The 11352-nt window shown below is 43.1% G+C and overlaps 1 protein-coding gene across 2 annotated transcripts; it reads left to right on the forward strand.

The window, feature by feature from the left end:
* The first annotated feature begins 258 nt into the window (after positions 1-258).
* On the forward strand, positions 259-10810 carry znf513a (zinc finger protein 513a). 2 transcript variants are annotated; one of them, XM_053445917.1, is made up of 5 exons: positions 259-393; positions 1999-2135; positions 3560-3688; positions 7134-7895; positions 8122-10810. In XM_053445917.1, the coding sequence occupies exons 2-5, from the start codon at positions 2096-2098 to the stop codon at positions 9078-9080; spliced, it is 1890 nt and encodes a 629-aa protein (XP_053301892.1). In that variant the 5' UTR covers positions 259-393; positions 1999-2095; the 3' UTR covers positions 9081-10810. The 2 variants fall into 2 exon arrangements, with proteins under 2 accessions (XP_053301892.1, XP_053301891.1); XM_053445916.1 differs by having other exon boundaries at positions 261-477.
* Positions 10811-11352: the final 542 nt, after the last annotated feature.

Raw genomic sequence — 11352 nt, forward strand, 5'->3', positions numbered from 1 at the left:
GGCTGAATTTATGTTTAATGATATTCATATTAGCTTCATCCCAGAATTATTGACCCTGTTTGACACAACTCCACATTTATTCATTTAATGTGAACACCACCTTTTTTACCACCACCTAAACATGCGTGTCTGGTCCCCTTGTCACATTGCATCCTGCTGATTGTCATTTATTTTATGTTTGCGTTTCTTGCTTTATAAATAAAGTTATTATAACTAGTATTACATTAGCGTTGTCGCTCTTACTCTGAAGGGCCGGGACCGGACATGGCGGTGCCGCTGCAGCTGGATCGCGGGCGAACGAGAAAATCAATTAAGTTATGAAAAATAGCATTAATTGCCTTTCTTTGTCACCGCGGCTCATGAAGAAATGGCGGATCTCCAGGCGTCGTTCATGTGAGGACACACACTCCGCAGCCGATGGCGCGTTCACCGACCACAGACAGCACCTCCGCCCACAGGGATATTTACGTTTTTTAGGTGAGTTAGCATGAGAGCTAAGCGGCGAAGTTGACATTAGCCGCTCGGCTAACGTAGCTGCAGGGTTAACGTGCACACCCGCGGCGGGTTCTTCTCTCTGAAGATGCCACCGGTCAGTCCTCCCCGCGCCGGGCTCGTGGCTGGCCCCGCACCAGCTCACGCACTTTCCCCGCAGACGCCGCTGACACGTCCTGTTGTGCAGGGGCGACGTTAGCTAGCAAGCGGGGCTACACGGAGACACGTCTGTACGAAGCTGACTCGCTTGATTGCTCTCTGTCTAATGTGTTAGCCATTTTGTTAAGGTAGCCCACTGGTTCACTGTGGGTCTCCTGTTTGTTTACAGTGTCCAAAACCAGCAGCTCCCACCGCCACAGTGACACGTGTGTCCTGGACTGTCTGTTAGCCGTGAGAGATCGCGTTCAAATCCGTGTATTTGTGCGAAATGCTTTGTTGCAGCGTGTTAATTACTTTTTTATGCAAATATCCCCCATTAAGCTTCACTGTAGCACACAATGGATCACAATGGATCTGCTGTAAAGGATTAATAAGGACTTTTGAGATGTTAAATTTAAATACAGGCTGAAATAAATACGAACCCATGTTACACTATAGTTATGATAACTTATCTGTTATTCACTGTTTATGAGCACTGGTATTATTTAGATGACACCATCACTGTGGTCTCATTGTCCAGAACAATGGGTACTCGATCAAATCCAGAAAACAGTGTGATCACTGCATCTGTTTTTGTTTTGATTTGATTTTAGGTCTGAAATGATAGAAGTCGATCACCTAATCTTTCAAGCTAGTCAGTTAGTAGGATCCCCCATCGGCTGTTCTTCCTCGGGTCCACAAAAGCTTTACATTTGACAATAATGTCATTACAACCTACGTCATAACATAATTGCACAAGACTACACTCACTCACAGACACACGCACACAATCACACACTTAGAGAGACAAACATTCACACATACTCGATAAACCTCTTACAATACAACTATCACATTTATGAAAAAGCATTAGTATACCACTGAGGGCTACATTTGTACACAATTCACTCAACATAAGATTCTGAAACTACATTTTTTCTGTTTTCTTGGACGTAAAGTCCATTCTTGCACAGCTCTAAACTGCGTTTGATTGAGTTTGTTCTCACGTTTGACATCATGACATGTCCTCCTATAGCTTGTCTGGTGGCTCAGTCGTGTCTATAATAACGATATAACAACCATTTTTATAATATTTGTATCGTGTTTAAGGAAGAATGCAACAGATTCTCAAGTATTTTCCTTTTGTTAGTCCCCAATTGATAGAAAATTGTTGATGAGACAAAATCAGATGTTGAAGATATCACCATGGGCTTTGGGAAACAGTAACTTTTAAAGAAATTAAATTTTATAAAACAAAGTAACAGTGAATTGTGCAAAAGAATCTGCATATTAATGTTTGTTTTTTTATATTTTTTATATGCAGCCCTATCTTCATCTAACGTCTTGTCTTCTATCTTGCATCTGTAGTACGACAACAGAATCTCCTCCAAACCCAGGAGAATGAGCTGATGGTTGTCGCAGTCTGCAAGAAGGCGCTGCAAAACAGAGAGAGGCTGACTGGAAGATGCCAAGAAAAAAACAGCAGAATCCACAGCCAGTCAAGTGTGAGTGTTGTGTTCACAGGTTGCTGTTGTTTTCAAACCTCTAGGTCAAAGCATAGCTGAGCCGCTGAAACAATAACTCATCAAACAGTGATTAGTCCATGTGAATGCTGGCCTGAATGATTACCATGTGTTTCCTGTTATTCTCTCCACCTCGGGCCACCAGGCATTGTTGACTGAGTGCTTGGAAGGGTTTCATGTGCATCATACCGACACACTGTTGCGTAGGAAGTAATGTTTTGAGTTATTTCATTTCTGTAAACACAGTTACAACTACAACTTCTCATTATGAGCAAATTCCTTTCTTTATTGCATTGGAATCTGTCCCCTTGATATATCTGCTTTAGAATTAAATATAAATTACTACCATGCATACAGAGTTGAAGTTGCTGCACGTTGAGTTCATATGCTAGAGACCCTGCAACCTCTCACTAGGGTGAGAAATCCATGCTCACAAGGGTGGTATTGGTTTGAATACTTTCTAGCTTCACCAACCCACAACAAATAATCTAAGGAGATGTAATCATCATGACTCACTACTGTGATTCATGGTTGGGTTCCTATTTGCGGTAATAGTTTTTCAAGTAATGTAATCCCCTCGGCCCAGCATTTAATAGCAGGATTGTAATTGTCTGAGCTGTAAAATAACCACACATTAATCCAATATGAGGTGTGGCTCTGTGAGAACAAACATCCTGCATCCTCATGAATATTATTGTCATTAAATGTCAGTCACTAAAACAACCAGTAGATGGCAGCATGAGGCTGGTACATAAAGATTGGCCTGAAAGGGGGCTGAGCCTGACGGTGTCCTTGACAGCTGTGTGGTAGTTGTTTTGATTCCATCAAGCTTGAGAGGCCGATCAGATGTTTCAGGCGTCATTAGCTTTAGCTGCGGTAAAACTGTTAAATTTGTCATCAGTTAGTGGTTCATTTGTTTTTCTCATGAAATGCTCTTTTACATAAAAAGAGAAGAGTTATGTCATTTCCCTCTCGGAGTAATCTGCCTTCTCATTATCATAAACCTCCTTCAGCTCAGCTTGATGTCGGCACGCGATGCTTTGTCTATCATAATTTGTTTAAAGATTAAGAAATCAAGATTGTGTTTTTTTAATAAGTAGACCAAATATATTAATCCTTTTAGGCTGTTAACTACAGGTTAAATAGAGGTTAGGGTTTAGGATCCAGGGTTACTAAATATGTTTTACAAAAACTATCCCCCCCAAGCCACATCTGGTTGTGTTGTATCCCCACACAGTAACTCAAGTTGCCTCAGTGTTACTTTTTTTCTCAGAAAATATGCTTAACAATATTAAATATTAAAGTTTTCATGCAAAATGTATTAATATATAACTCTTTTTATAACTGTTAGTGAAGTCATATTAATGATTTTAATTATGTTTATTGGCTCTTTTCTATAACAATAGTGGATTCTGAAGATGCTGTAACCACTGAAGCTCCTGGAAACCTCTCACTAGACACAGACTTCCTTCTCGGACAAGACCTTGAGTTTGGTGATCATGACAACAGGATTTTAGGCCTGGAAAAGTTCTCAGGTTTGTAATCAGCTTTGCTTTTTTTCAATAATCCAGTGTTTAATGCTCCTGTGGGTTGGATTAGAGTAATCAGGGGGTTGTAATGTTCAACTTCTCTGCTGTCGCTAAATTCTACACATTGAACATTTAAAGTTCATTAAAAATTTTCGTCCCGTTTAATCTGGCAACAGCTGTGGTTGCCATGGTAACAGCAAGTGCAGTTAAAAACAATGCTATGCAACTTTTACTGAGCAACAGCGCCCTCTGCTGCCATGTGTGGTGATAGATTGTGTTCGGCTCTGTGTCTGATGATAGTGGTTTTCATATAGAAAAACAAAACCTATCAATGTGTTGGCTGTGTAGTCCCACTAACTCCCACAACTGAACCATGGATTTTACCCATAAAATCCATGGTTCAGGCTGCTGTAACACACACAGCGAACTCTGTGTATAAGATGTGATATTTTAAATGTTTCCTTGCTGAATATTGGAGATAAACACTGGTTTTGAAGCATTACTCTCTAACTTGCTGGCCCTGATCAGTGCCTGATCAAAATCATTTTTCTTAGGGTATTTTATACTATTTTAAGGTAAAAATAAAAGTTGCATGGCATTGCTTTAATACAACAGAATAAAACACCGACTGGTTCTGCCTTGTCTAAGATGCAGCAGAGGCACAACGTGTGTAGCTGTCTTTAGTTTAGCTAAGCAATCTCATGTTGTTCTATCACAACCACAATCTGGTTTCCAACCTGTTGCCTGCAGCACTTCATCTAACAGCTCACTGTGGCTGCTCCCGCTTGTTCCATTAAACCCTACAACGTTACAAGCTGCTCCACAGACAAAACATTTGCGTTTGTGTCGTGCTTTGTCAAAGCTTTATCTTTTATAGATCGTGATCAGGGCTTTACTTTGTGATACAGATACACCTTTTAATAATAATAAAATAATAATAAAAGACAATAAAAGTCACCAGTTGGACATTTGTTAAATGAAACGATAAGCTGTAGGAAATGTTTGTTTTGGCATTAGAGTTCATTAGCTGATAGTGTCACGCGTAAGCAGCAAACAGTGAAGCTCTTGGCATTTTACTAAAATTACAGCAATGCTGGATTACATTCTGCATTGTGTCCTGGAAATCCCTCATGTGCAGATTCTGTGGACAAAATGGAGCCAGCCAGACACTGACTCACTGCCAGTAGCACTGTAATAACATTGAAATCTACTATATGGATAAATGAATATGGAATGTAACTAGCACACCTCCGCCAAGGAAACCACATGTAAATTCACTACATCCAGATCTTCTATTTGGATCTGCACCAATTTGAACACACTCATAAATATCAGACCCCTACACATGCCAGATGTGTTTCATCTTGAGAAATCATGAAAAATCTGGAAAATGTCACAATTTTAAAGCAAGTAGAAAAACAAATCCAGGACACGCCCCCTGATCTGAATCCAAACCAACATTTATTGGGTTGGTCCTGAGGTCATCCTCCACAAAATCTCATGTAAATCTGTTGAGGAGCTGTTGTTTAGTCCTCCTAGCAGCGCAGACTCAAACATAACTGAATTACCTTGAATGGTTATTGCAGAAAACTGCTCAATCAAAATAAGGTTTAATTTAATGAAAACTTAAATGTTTTTTGTAGGCTTTATAGTCCATTCACTTGTGGTGTTTCTCTGTTAATGAATGTTGCATGTTTGCTCCTCTGCTTGTTGTTATTTGTTGGTATATTTCATGGACATGTTATCCCACATATTGCAAATGTGCCTATTGATTAAACAATAAATGTGAATGGGAGGATCACATCCTGGCCCATTATAGTGCATTTCAATCCAGTCCTACACTTGCTCGGTGAAAGGGCAATGGCATCATCTTTTAGTGTGTAAGTCCTCGTTTTCACTTCCTGTCCATTACCACGAGGACATGGAATGAATCAAAGACGAGAATGATTTAAATTTATCTAAACCTCTGAGGGAAGTAGAGCTGTGGCTTCATTTGTGGAGCGGTGGCCCTGCAGAGAGGACGTTCACCGCTGGCTCTCCCGGTGATGAAGAGTAGCCCCTCTGTGCAGCTGTCACAGAGACGGCTCCACCAGCTCGTGTTTCCCCAGCACGCCTCTTTGTCAGAGAGAGGGATCTGAAAAAACGGAAAAGTAGAGAAAGGAGCTGAGACACCATTATTGTATGAGGGTAATAAAGAATAGGACCGTTACCATCAAGGACACCATTATAAGAGGGCATTTATTTATCATCATCATCATCATCATCATCTGCTGCTGCCTCTGCTCCCACAACCCCACTGCCATTACCATTTCCCCCAAACATCATCATCATCATCATCTACTACCCTCATCATCATCATCATCATCATCATCATCTACTACCCTCATCATCATCATCATCATCATCAGCAGCAGCCTCACCATTATAGTCATCATCATTATCATTAGGCACGGCAATCATCCACGAGGGGTTTCCATGGGGCAGGATAAAAGGGCAGCCCAGACTCTCTCCTTCCTCACATCCTGCCTCTGCTTCTGAGAGAGAAGGTGCTTTTTCCATCTGGCTCGTTCGCCCTCAGACGCCGGGACGCACTGAAGCTGGAGAGCGTCCGCTGTCTTTAGAACCCTGTGCAGCTTTTCTTTCTACCGGCGTGGAAAAAGTGTATTTTTCTTTTCTTTATTCTGAAAAACCTCCAAAGAGCTGTGAGTATCTAATGTTACCTTCTCTCTGGAAATTCACTTTTCTTACTCAGGTTTTCCCCCTGAAGAGATTCTCTGTCCTGAAGTCAGGGCTCAGGAGGATGTGTTTTCTTTGCTGGTTGTTTATAGTAGTTGAGAGGGAGTTTTAATTGCATTGTTATGACTTGATGAAACAGTCTAACCTGCATTTGCCTGATTGGGAGTCCAGAATGTTTCAGTATCAACTTCTTAGGAATATGGCAAATGATTTCTTCATTTGTTTGTTATGTCAGTGTAACTACTATGATTTTAGAATGGCCTTTTTTTAAACTCTGACTTGGTTTCTTATCATTGTTTTTCCAAATGGCATTTTATTTAATCATGTCACCACTTCCCCACCCCCTCTCATTCATTCAATACTGCTAATTGAGGATTTCCATTGATTTGTGCTGAACATCTGCTTCTTGTGTTTGACCCAGTGTGACTGATTCATCTGTTAATGTCTCTGGTGCTGGTTGAGCGTCTTCTCTCTGTATCGTTCTTATTTCTACTATTATACTTCTCATAAGAGAATGTGAATGAGAGTGTCTGTTTGATCGAGGTCACACTGTATAATGCACAGAGACAGGAGGGCTGCAAATATAAACCTCTAGAGAGTCGTAGTACACGACTTGTTTCATTCTCAGTTGTGCAGCACTGGGATCAGATCGAGTGTCTCGGCTGAAGACGTGTGCAGTGGAATCATTCTCCCCCTGTTTGTCTCCCCTGCACAGAGGTAGCTGCTGAGATCGGTTTCTCTGTGTACCCTCTGGGTGATGAGGAGAGCCCTGCCTACGGCCAGCTCAGCATGGAAAGTGAAACAGACAACTCTCGCAGCACGACGGACAACGGGCGGGAGGACGAGGGCCGAGGGGCCCAGTCGGAGCCCAGCTTCCCCCCCTACTTGTCCTGCAGGGGCTGCGGTCAGCTCCGCGACGAACCCCTGGGACCGGGCATAGACCTCGTTGGCCCGTATTGCCTTAGGTGCTGCAAAGCCTCCCGGGAAGCTAAAGCCACAGACTTCTGCTCCCCCTTCGGAGGCATGAGCGGGATGCGCCCGGGCTCCCACTCGCAGCTCGACGACGACGAGGACATGGACGACAAGGGACTGTCCGCCGAGGACAAACTGGCCAAGCTGCACTCGTGTCACCTCTGCGGCTTCTCCTCGCGTTACGCCAATCACGTGAAGCGTCACATGAAGACCCACAACGGGGAGAAGCCCTACAACTGCCCCCTGTGCACCTACGCCTCGGCGCAGCTGGTGAACCTGCAGCGTCACCTGCGCATCCACACCGGGGAGAAACCGTACAAATGTGACAGCTGCACCTTTGCGTGCAGCTCCCTCGGCAACCTGAAGAGGCACCAGCGCATGCACGTGCCCTCCGCTGGGATGGGACACGATGCTCTGCCGAGACCCCCCCCTGGCCCCACTATTCTGAAGAGGCATGTGACCGGGCAAAGACCCAATGAAGAAGAGCCTGGTGCTTCAGCAAAGGGTATGTACGCGTTTCTGAACGATACCTGTTCTCCTAACCACAGCTGTTACAACCAATTATCTTTTATACATATAGGAAATAATTTAGTTATTTTTCTTTCATATTATACTTTTGTGTCTTTTATTCCCATATATTTTGTAAAGCATTTTGTAACCTTGCTTAAATAAGTGCTATAGATAAAGTTTTACTATTTATAACTAATATATCATAATATGTCTGTGTGAAGTTTCAGAGGTGGATAGGCCGACGTCGAACCTGAGTTTAGGAGCGCCGAACAATGACTTCCTGTCGGCCTTCGATGGCCTAAAGGGGGCGTCGCCTCCCCCCACCCCGCCCTCTAACCCTGCTCCGAGCCACCAGCCTCCGCCTGTGCTGCCGACCACAGGCACCGAGGGAAACAGGACAAATAGGGGAGACGTTTCAGACGGTGCCACCCTCCCCCCGTCTCTTTTTCCCTTTACTTGCCGTTTGTGTGGCATCGTCCTGGAGGACGAGGACGGCTCCTCGGCCCAGATCTGTGCCAAGTGTACCCTTGACATGCTGACTAAAGACAGCTCGTCGTCTCCCAACAGCCCCGGCGAGCGCAGCGACAAGGTGTACACCTGCGCCGCCTGCCCCTTCCTCACGCACTACCCCAACCACTTGGCACGCCACATGAAAACTCACAGCGGCGAGAAACCGTACAAGTGCCCACAGTGCGACTACGCCTCAGCGCACTTCGACAACCTCAAGCGTCACCACCGGGTGCACACGGGCGAGAAACCTTACAAGTGCCATTTGTGCGACTACGCCTGCGGGAACCTGGCCAACCTGAAGCGCCACCAGCGGGTGCACTCGGGCGCCAAACCATTCCAGTGTGCCGTGTGCAGCTACAGCTGCAACCAGAGCATGAACCTGAAGCGGCACATGCTGCGGCACACGGGAGAGAAGCCGTACAAGTGTCAGGAGTGCGGCTACACCACCGGCCACTGGGACAATTACAAGCGGCACCAGAAGAAACACGGCCTGGCCACAGACGGCTGGGTCAAGGTTCCGATGACTGGCCACGACGAAGACGACGAGGTGGGGAAAGGGATGGGAGGCGGAGGCCAGACTCACAGAAAGGAAGCAGGAGTTGATATGCAGTATATGTCTCGGGAGGGAGGTCAGACTATACACTCGTGCTACAAACTTGAGATTGTATAAACATAACACAGCAGAACTAAGCTACCAGCAATTGTTTCTTTGTCAATTCTCACAGAGCCTTTATATTGTTTTAGTGTGTCGGTCGTTCAGTGTTTGCGTCAGACGTCTTCAGAGGCTGCTAATTGTTCATTTGTAGAATCTCGCACAATTATGAAAAACAAATTGTCTGATGGCTTTTGGACTAAGTGGATTAAGGTGGACGAGTCTGTTTATAGTTTGTCTTCTCCTCTGTCGCTGTGTTTGTGTCGGATGTTCTTTACTGTCGAAGTCTTTTCACTGTGTCTGGTTCTGTCTTTTACTGCGTGCTTATTTTAACAGTTCCCTCTAACAGAATACACATATCCTGTTCTACCAAATATTCCTGAATACATGTACATGGAGCTCATGCACAATCCCCCCCCCCCCCCGAACTGTTAAGTTGCACCGTGTAGTTTCTTCTATATGTTTAATAAAAGATCATTGCTGTTTTTATCGAAGTCACCGGTGCCACAAGCTTAACTAAAACGTTTTGATTTGTATCCAAACTCAAATTAAATGACATGAATGTAACTGATTTACAGAGTTCTGATAACACTCATATCACGTGACAGAGATGGTTTGACTGTTGAGCTCATTTTATCTTCAAACTCAACTTTAAAATCTGCGCTGAGGAGACGACACAGTGCAGCTTTCATTAATAAAAGATGGGTCCTCGTAAAGAGCCAGTACTGTGCTTCTCTTTGCTTTGGGGCACAGCTCTGGTAACGGCATGCCATCAGATGCATTTACTAATGTGTGTACTACGAGCAATGTGCTGTGTAATAGTACTTGAATTGTTTTACACCCGTTAAAACTATATTGAATAATGAGGTTGTGATGCTAAATAATCTCCTGCAACTTTAACTGTATTGTCTCTTTTTCTTTTTCTTTTTTTTTCATTTCGGGCCAAAACCCCCTCAGGATAATAAGTGAAGAAAACAGGAATGTTGTCAAAAAAACATTTTAACACTAAAACTGCATGCACAGGCATTTTAGTTGGTTGTATGGTTAAAGGGAAAAGCACAATCATACACACACAGCGACATGTTGGCACGTTTAGGATTCAGTTCGAGGGATGGAAAGAGCATTACTGTCTTCTTAGGGATTCAGGAGGGTCAGACATCTTATACATGGGCATGTTCAAACAATTCCCCCCCCCCCCCCCACACACGAATCTGCTACATATCAGAAATATAACTTTAATTGGGGAAGTGTCTTTTTCGAGACTGTAGAATCACCTTCCTCCTACTATTTACTATTGACTGTGAAATAAGCCCATTCATGTTTTGGTTTGTTTTTTACTTGAAAAAATATATAACACTATTAGCAAGCATGTGAGTGTGAAATAGTTGTTTTTATTTTTCTAATGTGGCTGTAATACGAGGCTAGAATTGCAAACGTTAATATATAGAAGTAGACTTTTTTTTTTTTTTTTTGCCATTTTCAATGTGTGGTGTGTCATTTAGTTTCCATTGGAAGAACAATAGGGAAGAACAATAATTTAAATTTGACTATTTGTGAATGACTATTATATGCAAGTGAGATATTTTTCAGGTTGCCGTTTTGCCATGACACCGTCATCGAACCCATCAATTAGAACCTACATCCCCCAAGTGTCCATTCTTGTCCTTATGCAGTGTCTCATTAATGCCTTAAGTGAGGAATTTCAAATAAACACAAATGGGATTCATTTCATTGAATGTCCGACATCAGGCTGCTTCTCATTTCTCTTACTGGCACAGACTCGACATCTAATTTAAGAATCATCACATTAACGTGAATGACGTACTGGAAACACTGGGATATAACTGGGAATAGCATACTAAGCAACAGGTCAAATTACTGTGTGAAGTGAAAGGGGTCGTTCATAGCAATAACACCCACAGGTTATTATCACCAAACTGATTATTACAGATAAACAAGAGTGTTGCTTTTATATCTTTGTTTCAGCAGCTGCTGTTAGAGTCAAACCCAGTGAAGATGATCAGTCCAGCACCAAACATGGTGGAGACACAAACAGCTAAACACATGTTTAAATGGGTACTACCCCCACACACACACAATAATATATATATATATATATACACACTTACATAATGATGTATATTCACAAACATGCACACAGGGGTCTCGAGTCTGAAACTTGATCAACACATATATAAACACTAACTTACTTACAACTTGATTATTGGATACACACACACACGTTACTCAGATTGCTACTGTGGCTCGTTAGTCACGTGTCCCACTAAGT

Source organism: Pleuronectes platessa, chromosome 17 (assembly GCF_947347685.1).
Source record: "Pleuronectes platessa chromosome 17, fPlePla1.1, whole genome shotgun sequence".
NCBI lineage: Eukaryota > Metazoa > Chordata > Actinopteri > Pleuronectiformes > Pleuronectidae > Pleuronectes > Pleuronectes platessa.